Source organism: Haemorhous mexicanus, chromosome 3, assembly GCF_027477595.1.
Source record: "Haemorhous mexicanus isolate bHaeMex1 chromosome 3, bHaeMex1.pri, whole genome shotgun sequence".
NCBI lineage: Eukaryota > Metazoa > Chordata > Aves > Passeriformes > Fringillidae > Haemorhous > Haemorhous mexicanus.
In genome coordinates this window covers 115,797,296-115,815,581 of record NC_082343.1, presented here as the reverse complement: position 1 = coordinate 115,815,581, position 18,286 = coordinate 115,797,296, and the positions used below count along the sequence as shown (strand labels likewise).

At 40.9% G+C, this 18,286-nt stretch overlaps 1 protein-coding gene across 3 annotated transcripts in view; it reads left to right on the top strand.

The window, feature by feature from the left end:
- MSRA (methionine sulfoxide reductase A) overlaps positions 1-18,286 on the top strand; it is a 238,867-nt gene that overhangs the window by 125,948 nt on the left and 94,633 nt on the right. For 2 of the 3 annotated variants that reach the window (XM_059843113.1, XM_059843114.1), the window contains exon 4: positions 15,660-15,764. The exons of the other annotated variant lie outside the window; for it this stretch is intronic. In XM_059843113.1, the coding sequence (XP_059699096.1) occupies positions 15,660-15,764 (105 nt within the window). The remainder of the gene's footprint in view (positions 1-15,659; positions 15,765-18,286) is intronic. 3 annotated transcript variants of the gene reach the window in all.

The window sequence follows — 18,286 nt, the reverse complement described above, 5'->3', positions numbered from 1 at the left end:
ATCTGCCCCTGAAGCTTTTGTAATTTTAATATTAAATGTAATAAAAATGTAATAGCAAAGGTAATGTTAGTTTTAATATTAAAATGTAGATGGACTGTACCATGTTGTCTCCTTCACTGACTACTTTCTATGAAGATTAGGTTTTAAACCTCATTCTCCTACAGAAATATTCCGAAAACATTTTAAACCAGTTCTCCAATGAAGGTTTTTTATTCCCCCTAGAAGTATTTAAAATACTTTAAAAAAAAAATCCAAGTTGAATGCAGCAGCATTTCAGTGCTACAAGCTAAGGCAAATCTAATTTCATTGCAAAATTCCTCCATTTACAAAATAATAATAATAATAATAATAAAAAATACACTCGGCAGGGGAAAAAAAAAATCCCAAAGCCAGAAATTTCTGCTTTTGCAAGGATAGTGTTGGTGGTGGTGCCATTCCCTTTGAAATAATTCCTCCCTAATTGGTATCCCAATGTAATGGGTAAGTGAACATATTTCACAGCAGCAGCTGTTGGATGTTCAATGACTGGAAAATACGGCGCTGGTGAAGTGTGTGGAGTGCTCATCCCATCAGGAGGAGTAAGTTAATCATACACAATTCACTGAGCACTGGAGCTGCATTTGCAGAGCAGGGGCTGCCTTTTAATTGTCGCGGGCCCTTTTTCAATATCTTGCAGGATCTTTTGTCTCAGCCGTAGCAGTTTTGGTTGCATCCCTAAAACTGTCAGTCTTCCTTAATTTTGCAAGGGCCTAACAATTCCTCCTTCACAATGCAGCTTAAATTGGACCAGATGCTGCATCAATAGAGCAGTCTGCCCATCTCAGAGGCATTAAGCCCAAAATTATTTAGAAAATTGAAGCCTTTAACATACTCTGGATTAATGTGATTAAGTAGAGCTTGCTTTGATTCATAGCCATCTATTCCTTTATTAATAGCCATTTCATCAACAGGAGCAGCACATATGGGGACAAGATGACTGAAAGTTAAATTGATTGCTGGAAGCCTGGAAGAAAAGCATTTAATGTTTCAATAATAACTGATGTAAGACTTCACTGCGGGGCATTTTGGATAGATTTAGACCAGCTTATAAGCACAGTATTTATTAGTATCTTTTAATTTTTATTATACGCTTGCTAAATGCAAGTTGGTGGGGTTTCTTTTGTATTATTTTTATTTTTAATCCCGGCTTTAATTCTGAAGATTTGTAAAGGAGAGTCTCTCATGTGACTGATAACAGCTGGGCCAGGCCATAGCAGAGTTGGGACTTCTGGAAGGCTTAGGAAGAGAAAATATGAGAGAGGATAATTTGTTATGACTATTTGCACACATCCATTTCTGATCCTTGAACCATTCCAGGTGTGAGAGCTCTTGTATGACCCATAACACAGGGGGCCATCCTCACACACTTAAACCCCATTTGTGGGGAGGGTTCATTTTTGTCCTGCCTTATTTCCCAACTCAGGAATTACATCTGTGCAAATTTATTCGTGGAATCATAATAAAAAATATAAAAAAATATTTTATATATATATATATATAGATATATATATATGTGTGTGTGTGTGTGTGTGTATAAATTATTTAAAAATTTAGTTTAATAGAATGACAGAATCCCAGAATCCCACAATGGAGTTTAAAGCTCATCCCATTCCACTCTCTGCCATGGGCAGGGACACCTCCCACAATCCCAGACTGCTCCAAGCCCTGTCCAGCCTGTCCTTGGATACTGTGTGTGTAGGGAGAGAGACATTTACAGGATGATCCAATACCATGGAGTGACCATTCCAACAACTGACAAAGGAAGAGATCTAATCCCAGCACCTGGGACAGCTCCCAGTACTGTGTATTTGCAAGTAAAATCACTCCTAAATTCTGCTAAAGGTATTTAAGATGCCAGAGTTTCTTGGTATGTTCAGACTGGTCTGATTCACCTAAAATAAATCTCTGATTTAAAATGGAGAATGGTGAGAATGAGCTGTGATTTGTGGCTATAATTAGAGTCAAGAAATAGGATCCTGGAGATTGGGGTGGGAGGTCTTTACTCCAAGATCTCCATGGTCTCCAAGGACCATCTCCAACACTCATCAGGCCATCAGGCCAATTCAGGAACAGCTCCAGGGTGGAGGTTACAGAAGGGATGCACTGCAGGACGGTCCTCCTGGTGACAGAGGTTCTCCAAATGTCCCATTTGAGCCTTCCACCCTGTGGGATATGGCTGTTGTCTTTTGCTGGGCTCTCTATCCCTGCTGAAAAAAGAAAATGTGGAGCTGCTGGAATGAATCCAGAGGAGGCCATGGAGATGCTCCAAGGGCTGGAGTCTCTCTGCTCTGGAGCCAGGCTAGGAGAGCTGTGGGTGCTCACCTGGAGAGGAGAAGGCTCCAGGGAGAGCTCAGAGCCCCTTCAAGTGCCTAAGGGGGTCCAGGAGAGCTGGAGAGGGACTTGGGACAAGGGATGGAGGGACAGGACACAGGGAATGGCTTCTCACTGCCCAAGGGCAGGAATAGATGGGATATTGGGCAGATATTGTTCCCTGGGAGGGTGGAGAGGCCCTGGCAGAGGGTGCCCAGAGGAGCTGTGGCTGCCCCTGGATCCCTGGAAGTGTCCAAGGCCAGGCTGGGGCTTGGATCAACCTGGGATAGGGGAAGGTGTCCCTGCCCATGGCAGGGGTTGGAATGAGGTAATCTTTATTCTCCCTTCCAACCCAAACCCTTCTGTGATTCCATGATGTCCTAAGAAGATAAATAATGTCAAGCATTTCTCCCTCAGTGTTGCAAAATCACATTTTATTCCAGGTCGGATTTATGTAACCTCAGCTTTTGGCCAGAGGATCTTCCAGTGCAGCAAAACCAGAGCTCATTTCAATATAAGAAAAAAAAAAACCTCCAAGGAATGCTAGCTCTGAGAAAGGAAATTTGTGCCCCTCCTTTTGCCAGAGTTGTTTCTAAATTCCAAGGAATTCTCCAAGTATTAGGAATGTACAAATCCATAAATGAGAGCTCAGTGATCCACATTATTTCCATTTATTAATTCTCTGGGTTTTGTTTTTTTTAAATAATTTGACAACAGGGTTTTTTTCTTATTGTCTTCTAAATACTCTTGGGGCATTCAAATTGGTCATTCCTTTTTGGATGAGTAAATGTCACGGAGTACTGGTTTCACTTGAATTAAAAATCCTTTCTTTGCTTTGCTGAAATGATCTCCTTTAAATGGGAATATAAAGAAGTTTAAATGGGAATATAAAAGTATAGTTGAAAATTCTTGATTTGGGGCTGGTTGAACAGAAATAATGGATAATCAAATACAGTGGATGTTCATTAGGCTTTAACTGGAGGGAAATGGTTTTACTGGTCTAATGTGAATTACGGTATTTACATTTTAGCAAAAGAAAAAAAACCAAAAATACTTTTTGTTTTGTGTGAGCACTGCACTGTTTACTGGAACTAATTTTAATTAATTGTATTAGTGTCTGAAATAAAGGCTGCTCTTATTGGCTTATCCCAGCATAATTAATCATGGTAATAATTCATTTTATGTGACTTCTTGAGGTTAAGCTTTGCAGAGCCATTCATTGAAATTGAGAATTAATAATGTCTAAAAAGTTGGCCACAAAAAAAAAAAAAAAAAAAAGGAGAAATATCTGTAAAGATTTATTGAAGGCCAGTGATTGATGTACTCCTCTTTGTTTTTTAAGCCTGGTCTCAGACCTGGGCTGTGCAGCTGTAGAAGTCTCTCAGCTGGTGTTTGATCTGGTTCTGTGCTTAATGGGCTTTGTGGAGTGTGCTTCTCACAAGTCCTTAAGAAAATTCTTCTCACCACTAAGTGGGGGCTTGTGCTCAGATTCCAGGAATGAGGAATTCCTCTCTCCACAGTCAGAAATGGGATATTCTGGAATGGAGCCTCTGATGATGCTGGGCATGGAGCAAAATTCTTCTCCCTGCAGGGACCTTCGTGAGGGCGGTTGGGAAAAATAAACTTACAGTCAAGGAGCTGAAGCAAAAATGAATTCCCAGGATGATTTTCTGCCTCCAAACTCTTTTGATTAACAGAGTTTTCAGGGGTTTAAATATCTTTTTATCAACCAGACAACCAATTTTGTAACTTTTTGTGATTTGAACTCTCCTTTTTTGCTCTTTGCAGACATTCTTACCACACACCCATGACTGCAAATTCCTGATCTCCCAGTTTCTGACCTTACTTCAATTTTTAATATCTCTACTACAATTTTTAGTATCTTTACTGGGCAAATTTTTAGCCCCCTCATTCAATAACCTTGCAGGAATATCACTTGAGGAGGGGCAATGGCTGCAATTTATAATTAAAAGAAAGAGCAGGATTTCTAAAGCTCTTTAAGGGAAAGTACTGTAAATGAAATGATTACATATAATTTTAATTAATTATGTGTCTTATTCCTGTTCTAGATATATAAATTGTCGAAATTTTATTTTTTGAATCTCTTTAATAGTTTCTCCTAAAGACTTTTTCAGCATTGGGCGTTTTTAGAACTTTCTAGAATTCTTTTATTAGTTTTGATGGACTTAGAAGTATTTGTCTAGTGCAAATTAATTCTGAATTTTCATCCCAGCTCCCTTTTTGCCCTCTGAGTGTCTGTTTGTCATCACAAACTTTGCTCTGTTGCCTTCTCTTTGCACTTTGATGCTCTCTGGTGAAACCAGGTCACCTCTATTGCTTTTTGCAGATTTGTTTTGGGGAAATCAGGAGGGAAACCATGATCCCAGTCTTATTTATGTTTATAATAGAACTGTCAGAGTAGTTTAATAAAAATCATCTATGAAGGAGAAGCTTTCAGAGTAAATACAAAAATTCATCCTTTTTGGCGTTTTGTCTACAGTTCTCAGGTATTAAAATCTGCACAATTTTTTCTAAACTCTTTGGTGGTTTCCAGCTTCAGAAATCTTCAGAACTGTCACATTTCAGAAACCAAACCTTTTAATCAGAGATCTCCTCCAAGCAGTAATCTCTTACTGGATTCACTCCAGAGAGACAAGGAGAAACCCACAATTTTTGTAACTCTGATAGAAAATATTAAATATTGGAATATATTTCTCTAATTTCTTGTTTTTAAAATTCCAGATTAGTTATTATTTTCCAGCTCTCCAGCTTGCTATTAATAGATGTTCCCAGGTATTATATTTACCTCCATTTATCACTTTTTAAAGCTCTTCTCATATGACATATTCCTCACATTCCTATTACTCTTTACTTTCTGTTACACCCATTTATTTAAGGAAATTCTTTGTGTTGCATAACAGTGGCGCAGAGGCTTGGCAGCTAAAAGCTGTAAAGTTTTCAGGAAAAAAAATCAATCATGTTTTCTGTTATATTGACATGAAAACAATTTCCTTTATAGATTGAAGCTGGGTTACTAAATCCAGGTATGTTTATGTATTTATTATTGACTTTTAAATCTGAGCTTTTTCTGTACAAGAGCAGACCCCCAGTATTGCTTTGGCTGGGGACATTACACCCATTTTTGGCAATAAATCATGTCTTAAAATTCTTTTCTGAAGATTTGGGTCTTCTGCTCCTGCCGTGTCCTGGGATATCATTCCCTTTCCAGCCAAAAGGGAATCCTCCATTTGCCTTCTTCTGAACGAGTCACAGTTGAAGCAAATGGGTAAAACTCAATATTTGGGCTATTGAGGAAAGGTTAGATGGGATATTGGGAAGGAATTGTTCCCTGTGAGGGTGGGGAGGCCCTGGCACAGGGTGCCCAGAGAAGCTGTGGCTGCCCCTGGATCCCTGGAAGTGTCCAAGGTGAGGCTGGACAGGACTTGGATCAACCTGGGATGGTGGAAGGTGTCCCTGCCCATGGCAGGGGGTGGGACTGGATGGGCTTTAAGGTCCCTTCCAACCCAACCCATTCTGTGATTCCATTATTTCCCTTGAGGAAACAGTTCATTCAGCCTAAAGATCCAACTGGAACCTAAACTGAGCAGTTCAAGACTGAATTCTGCCTCAACACAGAATCTGAAATTGTCAGTCACTAAATCTTCCCTGTAATGTGATAATTTTAAGCATAAAATCACAGAATGCTTTGGGTTTGAAGGGACCTTAAAGCTCATCCAGTGCCACCCCCTGCCATGGGCAGGGACACCTCCCACCAACCCAGATTGATCCACGCCCTGTCCAGCCTCCCCTTGGACACTTCCAGGGATCCAGGGACAGCCACAGCTTCTCTGGGCTCCAAGTCCCATCCAACTTCCAGGGAGTACCTTGGCATAACCCACTTGCCAGGAAATGCAGTTTATTGGAATGTAAAGGCTTCGTCCATTGGATGTGTCAGTTAAGGGTTAAATTTGGGCTTTAAATGAGAAATTTTTTGATGTGAGAATATGGATTTTTTTCCTATTCCAAACTACATAGCTAAAAGATTTCAACTCCACTATATAAAAATGATATAGAACTTGTAGTTGGGTCAGAGTCTTCCTCATCAACCATGATGACAAGAAGATAACTCAAAAGTCCCAATTCTTTGCACAGATGAGTTTGGCATAGAAAAGCTTCGTTAAAGCCAAATGAACAAAGGAAAAAGGGAAAATTCACTCATATATTCCCAGCCTTTAAGGCTGGTAAGGGCTCCCTGCATTATTTAGTTTGACATTTTTATATTACAGATCATTATGTTTCATCGTGTTACTGTTTTATCAAGACCTATCACTTTTTCCTTCAAGTTTAGCTGATATTTGACTGAAGTGTCTCTCCCAGAAGGAAATCTGATCTGATTTGAAAATGTCAGGAAATGGAGGGGTGCTTTATAGGAAATGGGTTTAGAGGAACAACCCGAGATCCAGTGGAGCAACTGAGCAGGGACCGTTTTCCACATCCATATCTAAAAGCTGGTTTCCATTTGGGAATTCCCTGGTTTCCATCCCTACCTCTGACTCTTGATCTGCCTTCCCATTGCTTTCTCAAAGGCCCTTTTTGCATCCCCTTCCATGCTCATCTCCTTGAGTTAAAAGCCTCCAGGGGTTTCTTTTGGAAAGGGTAAATTCATCTGGCACCTGGTGGCTGCCACTGAAATGACTTTTCAGGACGTCTTAGTGTCAGGGTTGATCTCACCAGAGCTGTTCCTGCAACCCCTTTTCTCTTTGACATCCCAATTCAGGCCCTATTTCCTTTTATTGCAGTATGCCAATGAAATTCCATGTTTATTTCCACCCTTGCCCTTACCTCCAAGGTTGTTCCCCATTTGCAGGTACCAGGTGTGTCACTTTTTCCCTCCAGCAGAGATTTTTACCTCTGACTTCTTTAATACATTTTTGATCCAGTGGCCCCAGCACAGCAAGAAATGGCTTTGTAAGACCATCCCATCAGCTCCTTATCCGAGTGATCCACAGAATTTATAAACTGAGACTTTATATTTCTTTGGAATTCCTGATGAAGGGCTTTAAGAGCAACAGGCTCTGTAGCAGTCCCTGCAGAGCACAGATAAAAATGCTGCCATTCAAGCCTTGTTCCCTTTGGACAATTTTTTTCTTTCAGAGATGTCATTTAGACAATTCTTAATCCACTTAACATGTGCACTATCGATATGGGGGAGTGTTAATATTTTAATCAGTCATGAAGTAATAAGTCAAATGCACTAATAAAGCCTAAGTTCCATCCGTGCTATTACATCCCACATTTATTACAGCCAGACTTGTAATTTCATGGGAGGATGAAATGGAGTTTGGCTGACAAGACCTTGTATTCCATAGGTCCATGGTGTTAATTATAAGCCCATCTTCGATATTTTTCCTTCACTTGGCTGAAATTAAACCAGAATATCTTTTCTAGGAGCACATTCCCACTGGGAACAGCATCTGGTCCACAGGACCAGGCCAGAGGGAGTCTAAAATAATCCCCTTTTAAGGGCTTTTCGTGTGGACATTCACCCTATAAAAACATAACCTATCATAACTATGCTGAACAAGGAAAGTTTTGCCATCTTCTTTTTTTCCAGCAGGTTTATATAATTTATTTTCCCCCTTTTATTGGCTGTTCAATGTACGGGCATTTTACAAATAAAAAAGGTTTATAGCAGTGGTCTCGTTTCCAGATATTCTGTTCAGCAAAACCAATCAATACTCTGTTTATCAAACCCATTTTGCTGCTAAAGAACAGACAGGATTTTAGCAAACAACAGTGAAAATTTTTACAGCTCTGCCACAGAAATTTTAACTGCTTGCAAATAAGAAGCAGGTTCATTTAGTACTTTTGTTTGGCAGATTAAAAAAAAAATCAGTATTTTTTGTGAAAACTGCCAATCTTTTTAAATTTAATTCAGGTAGTTTAGTGAAAAATATGAGCATTTCTGTGAAAAAAAGTAACAATAACAGCACGTTCAACCCTATTTTTTACTGGCAATTTTATTCTCTTGGTTTTGTTTTTAAGGGGTAAAAAATGAAGTCATTCTAGAAGGCACCAGAAATAGCAGTTCATTGTTTTATCAGCAAATTTTCTTATCTTTATGAATTTTCACTTACTGGGTGATTCACCGGTCCTCTAATAAACCAAATAAACAAAATTTAATAGCATTTTCTCTGCAGAGGCACCACACCATAGCTGCTGTATGTGCTACTTTCTGTAGGTATTAAAAAATACTTGATTTTCTGTGGTCCAGGCAGAAGTTTCAGGAAGTTTCTAGAATTTATGGACAATTTATTTTGATTTAGAACTGCAGGACTGGCCAGCCCATAGTGATAAATTGGCTTCTTGCTGGAGAGGATTGACATGTTTTGATAAAACTGAATAAAAAAAGAGTGTGGATCACACTGAGAAGTTAAAGAATGATATTTTCTAAAGCAGAAATTCACAGTGGTTAATAAACCAAGCATTATCTCCTAGTTCAGTTCTGGTAAAGTCATTAAAGTGGTTTAAAATATAAAGAAGGAGGTAAAATAAATTAGCCACATGTTAGTGCCAGTGCAGAAGTGCAAAATAAGGGTCTGTTCCATTAAATTCTTACAGTGTGGGGCAGGAATTAAAATATTTTAATGGACTCTTATTAAAAAACTATGAATCTGGGATTATTTCCATTCTTTTTATCCTCATTGGTTTGAAGGGAAAAATGTAAAGGGAAGGGGACACCCAAAATGTGGGCTCTCAATATTTTGGTGCTGAATCTTCAGTTTATTTATTTAACAAATAGGAAGGCACTGCAAATTTTGGAAGCAATAACCATGACTTAATAAAAATTCCCTGGCTAGTTTGGAGAAAGAGATGTTTAAAAGATGTTCCCATGACCATTTTTTGGGTAGTATTTTGCATTTTCACTTGGGCTGTGACTTGGATAACAGACTTCCAAATCAGTGAGTGATGAAGCTTGGTTGTGTTTCTTTACATTCCACATTGGCATCATGGCCCTGGCACAGGGTCACAGCCCAGAGAAGCTGTGGCTGCCCCTGGATCCCTGGAAGTGTCCAAGGCCAGCTTGGATGGGGCTTGGAGCAGCCTGGAATAGTGGAAGGTGTCCCTGCCCATGGCAGGAGATGGCACTGGATGATCTTTAAGGTCCCTTCCAACCAAAACCCAAACCAATCTGGGATCCCAAAGAGGTTGTGTTGTTGGTGAGACAAGGATGGGCAGTTCAGGGATTCCTGGAAGAGGTGAGAAAAGAAGGAATTATTTTCTGAGAACTCTTTGAAAATGTGTGAGAAGTCATTATCTGCTCTTTATGGAACACACTGGGAGCGGGAGCTGTAATGGATAAGTTGTTCCTCAGACTCTGGGCCATTCTTGTAATGAAGAGCTGTTAAATAGACCTGAGTACAAATAAGCAGAACAAAACAGTTTTTGTGCTCCCTTCCAACCCAAACTATTGTGGGATTCTGTGATTTACTGGAGTCAGGACCTTGTTTCTCAAAAGAGCCAGGTCCTTTTTTATTGCAGAATCGAGGCAGGAGGGAGTAGTTTTGGGAATTTTGCACTGTAGAATTTAATTCACCTGAGGCAGGGCCGGGTGGAATTGACACCCAGGTGGCTGCTGGGACACTCCCAAGTGAGGGGCTCTCCAGCCAGCCCTAGGAAGCTGCTCCACTTTGCTGGAGATAATTAAACGCTCCCTGGATCCAGCCAGTTAAAGAGAATGAGTTCTCTTCCCTAATCCCTCAGTTTGGGCACTCACCTGGGACATGATTAAGAAGGTGAGAGTCTAAATGCTCTTAGGAAGGAAAGGAATTGAAAAGGTGTCACTCAGATGTCTTTTTCTCCTGCTCTTTGCGGGGGGACATTTTTGCCAGGGTTGGAATCCCCACTGAAGGAGCTCGCTGGAGTTAATCCTCTGGGAGAGGCTGTGTTTTCTAAGTGGGAAATGAGTCCAGGATAAACAGACAATCTGCTCTTGGCACTCAGCCCTCTCTGCCTCGGTGTAATAAAGTCTTCCCTTCTGCTGGGAGGTTCTTCAATGGTTAAAGCCCTTCCAGAGCTGAAGGAACTGAGCTCCAGCATTGGAAATGTGATAATGGCTGTGATAAAGAAAGGGTTTCTGTTTGCACAGTGAGCAGCACATGGAATTATATTTATAATTCCATAAATTATTTTCAAAATGTGATCCAGACATTGAGGGCTCTAGAAATGTTCACACTTGTTCAGACTTTTACTGTGGGATATTAAAGATCTGCTAATTAAAAGTAGAGGGTGAACTGAGGACAGCGTGACTCTCTGACATTATAAGTGGACATTTCAGGAGGAACTCTGAAGGAGGCACTAAGGTGAAGAGCTGGATGTCACTGAGAGAATCACATCTCCCACTCACATCATTTGAAATCCTTGCAGCTCCTCAGTGTCAGGCTGTTGAATGTGAAAGACACGCGGGTTTTTGGAGAACAAGTGGGCTTATTGTTTCTCTTTGATTGCTGCCTCTCCATTTTAAGAACTCTTACAAAAATGGTTTGATTAGAAATATTTCAATTGTTTTTTTCACCATCCAGAGGAGCAGTCAGCTGGGTTGATGCCCTGCTCTTTTGGCATTGGATTTACCAAGTGTGTGAGGCACAAACGAAATGGGATTATTCTGTTTTCATAGCCAGGCTCAAGCCTAATGCAAAAAGTCACCAATGCCAAGATTGTTATTAGGAATAGCCACAGCAGAAAGAAAATCCACTGTACTGTGGAAAGCTTTGAGGAAAATGAGAGGTGAATCTGGTAGGACCAGCAGCATTACTTCCTTTCTTTTCCCCTGAGGCTGAATATTGATTTTAAATCTATTCTAACAGTCTCTTAGCCACACATCTGAGGATATTTTTCATGAGGTCAGGCTATAGTTCTCAAAGGAGCACCATTATTTCCTTATTCTGGGAAAAAAAGGAGGCTGATCCTTTGAACTTCTGGATTAGCAGGAGCAGGCAGTGTTGACAAGGTGTAATTGCTGTTTCAGTCAGGAGGAAAGGTAAAACCTCTGTTGTTTTTAGGTTCTTTAGGAAACTTTCCTGTGTTCTAAACCACAGGTTCATCTTAGACAAATAATTTGCTCCTGAGTGATAAAAACCTTTCATAAGCTTCATGTTGGCTTACAGAAAATAAAAATACTGAAGTCAGAAGCCATTCTTTAATCTGATTTTAGTTGTACAGTCACACACAGTATCACACAGAATCGCTAGGTTGGAAGAGACCTTCAAGATCATTGAGTCCAATCCATGCCCTAACACCTCAAGTAAACCATGGCACTGAGTGCCACATCCTGTCTTGTTTTAAACACATCCAGGGATGGGGACTCCACCACTGCTTGGCTACTGATTTCACCCCTAACTCAGGCTTACCACCCTTGGGCCTGCTTCCAGACAGCCCAGCTGCATCCCCTTCCTCTTCAAACCAAGTTTAAAGCTCTCTCAACGAGTTCTGCCAGTTCTTGAGCTAAAATCTTTCTGTCCTTAACAGAGAGATGGAGCCCATCCAGTTCCAGCAGTCCAGGTGCTGAAAAGCTGCCCCGTGATCAAAGAACCCAAAATTCTGCTGCTGATGACACCAGCCCTTGAGCCACTTGTTGATAATGTGGACTCTGCTATTCCTTTCATTGTTTTTCTCTGTCACCAAAGGGACTGAGCAGAGCACTACCTGTGCTCCTGCCCTATCAAGCACTTGACCCAGTGCCCTAAAGTCCCTTTTACTTGCCCTGATGCTGCTCTTTTCTATCTCATCACTGCCAGGCTGGAGTATCAGCAGTGGGTAATAATCAGAGGGCTGAAACAGCCCAGGCAGTCCCTCAGTGATACCCTGTACCTGGGCTCCAGGGAGGCAGCAGACCTCCCTGTGGGATGGGTCTGGTTGACAAATGGGACCCTCTGTTCCCCTCAGAGGGGAGTCAGCCACCACAACTACCCTTCTTTCATTTTTGATGTCAGAAGTGGTGATCTTTCTGACAGGTAAATCCTGAGTGGGAGGCTCACTGGGCAGATGATTTTCTTCTACATCTCTGGCTGACTCTCTTAATCCAGGTCCTCATACTAATTCTGAAGTGGCTCCTGGATAGGTGGTGGGGGTCGGGAGGAATTTTTGTTACCTCTTGGAGTAGGGACCCATTTCCAGTCCCCTTCATCCACCAGGTGTGTCTTCCTATTGATGGTGGGAGGAGTGGGAGCCCTCTGACTCCTGGTGGGTCTCCCTCAAGGATGGAAGGGTGGAACTCCACCAATCTATTTCCCTTTCACTTTCCCTGATATTCCTTAGCCTTTCTACTTCCTCCCTAACTCGGCCACCAGAGAAAGGAGATCGTTCACCTGTTCACACCACAGGCAGGCTTCTTCTGGAACGGCCCCTGCTGCCACTGATAAACTCAAACACCTGGCACAGGAAGGGGTCTGGACAGACATATCCTTTTTGGAGACTTCTGTTTGGCTACATACACTTTCACTAACTGAAGTTTTTTATAATGTAAAAACCATTACTAACAAAAAAACCAAAAAAAAAACCCCAAACCAACCAACAAAAACACAGCAAACGACAAACTAAAAAACCCCACGAGCAGGAGGAAACCTGCGACCCTGCCTGTGCAAACAGCCATGCAAATTGCTCTGCCATGTCCACAGAGATGTGCCATACCAAGTTTGCCATGCAAACTTCCATGCCACGCTGTCCTGGTTTAGGGCAAATTTGGGAGAAAACCTCCAAAAGGGGACTCCTCCAGAAAGCAAACCCACACGGCCCCTCTCCCCAACCATTTCGGGAAGGATTCCTTGGAGAGAAGTGGAAAGAACCTGTTTGTTTAACAGGCACAGCACCCCCAGTGCACAAAATGAACAATACTGGGTGACACCACTCTGTCACTGCTCTGAAAAAGGTGACAAATTCAGAAAGTCTCTCCTGGGGTGGTCACTCTGTTATCAGTCCCTCCAGCCCAGGGGCAGCTGCTGCAGCCACAAGGTGCAAACTCTCCGTGTTTGCCAGGGCCCAGTCCAGAGCAGGTTCGAGTGGTTCCAAAAATGGGAAAGGACAAACAGCCCAGGGAAAAATTCGGACTGCTTAGCTGAATTAACTAATGAGCAGAAGGAAAAAGCAAGAGCAAAGCAGGAGCAAAGCAGAAGCAAGAGCAAAGCCAAAAGCAAAAGCAGCACTATGAGCTGTCCTGTCTTGGTGTCCCGCCAGCCGTGGGGGAGCAGGCTGATAACAAAACCAAAACAAAACTTTCACTCTTCAGAGCCAGTCCTGAAGGCACAGAACAGAATATCCAGCATGAACAGCACACAGCAACGGGGATTCAAGCATCCTAAGGTCACCCTAGGACACCTCCCCACCGAGATGTGCCACGCCCGCCCTGCGCCTGTGTGACTGACGAGAACAATGTTGGCTTGGGCGAGCTGGACACGCCACTGGTTGTGCTCTCTCTGTTTTTTCCTCAAGCTACAGCAAAAGTCCCAATTTGGGCACCACCAAATTGGTTATTTTTGCTGATCAATGGCATTAAACCACGAAATCTGGAATAAATTCCATCGCTGACCTAAGCTGGCCGTCTGTTCTTGTTGAAGACCATTTCACTTCATTGTTGAGCCAATTATCTCTAACTTGTGTTTTTATTCTGCTGAATGGGTGATCCTTCCTCCTTCCCACCATCTGAATTTGGCTTCAGGTAATGAGGTGCTTTCCTGGACTGTAAAAGGCAGAGAGGAATTGGGTCACAGCTGGGGACATCCTGTGGGACATGGGGACCTGGCTTCACTCCAGCTCCCAGGAAACCTGGATATTCTCTTTTCATCTCACTGAGCAGATCTTTGCTACACTGAGATAGGGGAGCAATTTGATTTTATCAGATCTAGACTAGAGATATCTGAGATGTGTCCTCCTTTATTCCTCTGCATTCCAGACCAAATTTAATCCCAGTCTTTCAAATCCCTTTTATCAGCTCTCTGTGCCTCATTTAGGTTTTGTTTCAGGTGCCCTGTTAACAGATAAAATGCTGTCACACTTTGCCCCATCGTGATTCTTAAATATTTCCCAGCATCCTTTTTATTTGTCTCTATTTTTTTAAAATTTAAATTTCTCCTCATGCCTTTACTGAGCCCCCCTGAGTCACTCACAGAATCTGATTTTTCTTGTTTGGTGACAGCTCATTCAGGAGCCAGCAGTGGGTGGGCCAGATTCACCCTGTGTGGAATTCCTTGATTCTGTTGAATTCAATGGAACAATTCTGGAGTTTGTGCTGGTGTAAATTAAATAAAAACCTCCCTAATGTGATCAAGGGGCTTAGTACATCCCCACCAAAAGGCAGATCCAGTTTATTCTTTTGTTATTTGCTTCTTAGGATTTAATTGAAGGATGGGTTTTTTTACCCTCATTCATGAATGTTTAATTTTTAAATTATAAAATATAAAACATATATAAAACCTAAAATGCACTCTGTTCAGTGGACTCTCACCTGAGAAGTCTGAGCACTCATCAATATCACTATTAATTAAAATTTAAATGAATTATGTGGCCAGATCCTTCAGAAGTTGGATCTTTCAATAGTATTGTGAGTCATAAACAAGTCAGAAATGAAAGAAATTATGCAAACTGTAACTGAAAAATAGGAATAATGTTTTTGTAAGTGCTGTAATATCTGCTAATCTTCCTTGTATTTCTGCTGTCATAAAATTTGAAGTTCAGCCAGGCTTTCTTTGACACCTCTGAGCCTGTTGGATATTGTGAAACAGTTTGGAATTATTTGTATGATCGTGTGTAAACACACCCTTGACATTTGTTTTTATCATCATCAATATTACTGATATTTTATAGTAATGATAATTATTTAATAATCAACTATTTTATCCATATCTCCACGGAAACGAAACCCAGACAAGACAGCTTAGACACAGAAGTTTCATATTTTAATGCTTTATTTGGAATATTTCAAATATTTTGCTGGTTTTCAGTTATATATTTGTTGGAATTATTAATTTTTTCTCCATTAAGCTAACAAACTGCTGTAATAGCATCACTGTTTTCTCTCTTTGTCTCTGCATAATTTATTTCATGATGGCCCTATCTGAACAAACAGATTTAATAGGGTTGACATAAATATAAAATATAGTGCAAAATGATCAGGTGTAAGTGGTGTTAAATCAGAGTATTTTTAGGAAAACATAAAACAAAACCAAAGGACTGTGCTTGGAATCGCAGAGACAAAACCCTGAGCGTGCCCTGGCTAATTGTCACTGCTGAAATCTGATTTTATTTTGAATTTGCAGGCAGAACTGGGCACACCGAGGCCGTCCGGGTGGTGTTTGAGCCACAAAACATCAGCTTTGAGCAACTGCTCAAGGTCTTCTGGGAGAATCATGACCCGACACAAGGTAGAGTGATGAGCGAGCCAGTATTTAATTATCTTACTAATTACAGCTGGGATAATTAGTGTTTGAGCTGCATGGAAGAGATGAACCTTGAAATCACACTGGAGCTCAGGAATATGATTGCAGACATTTATTGACAGAGAAAGAGAGGGAGAGGGAGAATGGGAGCACAGAAGCTCCGAGTGCCCCTCCTCCCTTACAGCTGCCCGGGCTGGGAAAATTCCCACAGAGTGGCACGGGAGACAATGGAAAATTCTCTTCAACTTTGATGATGACAGTTTATTCTGTAATTTCTTTTGTCTCTTCAATTGGAGTCTATTTCTTTGCATCTTCAAAATTTCTGTTATTCTATTTTTTTTACATTACCTTTTTTAAAAAATTTTATTTTATTTTGCTTTATTTTGGTTTTTTAAACCAAATAAAATTTAAAATAAATTAAAAAAAAATTTAAAATTTAAAAAATGTAAAAGATAAAAAACCAAAATTTTGCTTTATTTTGGTTTTATTTTATTTTACCTTATTATTTTATTTTATTTTATTTTGTTTTATTTTATTTTATTTTATTTTATTTTATTTTATTTTATTTTATTATTTTATTTTATTTTATTTTATTTTATTCTGTTTTATTTATTTTATTTTATTTTATTTTATTTTATTTTATTTTATTTTATTTTATTTTATTTTATTTTATTTTATTTTATTTTATTTTTTTCATTTTCTTTAATTTCTTTTCATTTTTAAATTTAATTTCATTTTATTTCATTTTACCTTATTTTATTTCATTTCCACCCAGGCCCGTTATCCTTCATCACAACTTGAGATTTTACATTTTTCAGCAGTAGAGAGTGTATTTTGTGATTAGAAAAAGGGAGCAAAAAGGGGTTAGAGATGTTGTGCAGAGTCACCAGAGGATCATTCTACCTATCAGCCTTATCCAAACCTGTGGTTTAATTTTTATCCCTCTTGGCAGAGGTTTTGTGCTGACACGACCCACATCTGTGCAAACAGAGATGGGAAACTGTGTGCAGAAAACACTTTGCATGTTTATAGAGTTCCAATAAACCTCATCCCTTCTCCCAGTTCCCAGAAACGCTGCACACAAGTAACTCATTTCAATATTTGAACAGCCATCGTAATTATGCCACTTGTTACCGCATCTGGGAACAAAAAAATTGCAGATGATACCTCCAAAATGTGATGCCATCCCGGGAAAGAGAAACTCAAAGAGGGATCCAGGGACTATTGTGGCTAAGTGTCTTCCACTGAGCCCGAAGTGGTTGTTGCAACTTCCGCCTGTATGGAAAGGGCTTGAGTCAGGAATTTTCTGTCTGCATGGCCAGGAAATCAGAACATTTTGTGCAGTTCCTCTGTTGCCATCCCAGGGATCTAAGGAAAGCTTGCTGGGGATTTGAAGAGGGGCAAAAAGAGGATAATATAGAGCCCAGAAAACTGCCCCAGTGCTGGGAATAAACACAGGAAGGAGGGAGAACACCATGTCGTGGTGGGGGGTGGGTTGGATATCAGGAAAATGTTCCTATTTTAGAGGTTGGTTGGGCTCTGGAGCAGCTTCCCAGAGATTGGTCATGGCCCTGAGGCTGCCAGAGCTCCAGGAGCGTTTGGACAACGCTCTCAGGGACAGGGTGGGATTGTCGGGGTGTCCTGGGATACCCCAAGGAATTGGATCAATGATCCTGGTGGATCCCTTCCAATTCAGGATATTCTGTGATTGTATGATCAAGTCATCCTTGCAGGTGCCTTGTGACAGGTTGAGCACCTGACCCCAAAAAACCAGAACGAGCTGTGGTAGCTGGGAGCTAAAAAAGCTCCGCTGTGGAATGAAGCAGCTTCACATCCCTCAGTGCAATTAAACATTGGAGTCTTTTTCCATCACCATCCTTTTGAGTCTTTCAAATGGGATAATCCATCATTTTAAAAGAGGGGCCTGATTCCAGGCAGGAGAAGGAATCCTGTGAATCTGTCGGATGCAGTGGCCCATGCTGATGATTGATGAGCCTCCCTTTCCAACCCCCTCCTTCAGAGCTGTGTTCAGGATAATTCATCTGCACAATTCCTGAAAAACTTGGAGCTCTGCAGTGAGAAAGACCCCTTCCTATGGCAGGGGGTTGGAACGAGGTGATCTTTAAGGTCTCTTCCAAACCATTCCAGGGTTGTGTGATTCTAAGACCATCTCCACCCCCAAATCACACTGCTGGGCCTTCCTGGTTTTCTTGTAGAGTTTATGAAAGACATTTTTTCTTCCTGTCCTACCAGTTTTTGGTTTTAGATAATTTTCTTGCTTTTTTTTTCTTTGGATTATCAGAAATTGGCCATCACCAGAGGGTGGCTTCTTTCTTTCACCCTGGAGAAGAGAATCTTCAGGGCAAAATCATTGAGGCCTTGCAGTACCTACAGGGAGCCTACAGGAAAGATGGAGAGGAATATTTACAAGGGCCTGGAGTGACAGGAAAATAAGAATGGCTGCAAACTGAAAGGGAGTTGGTTTAGATGGGATATTGTCAAGGAAT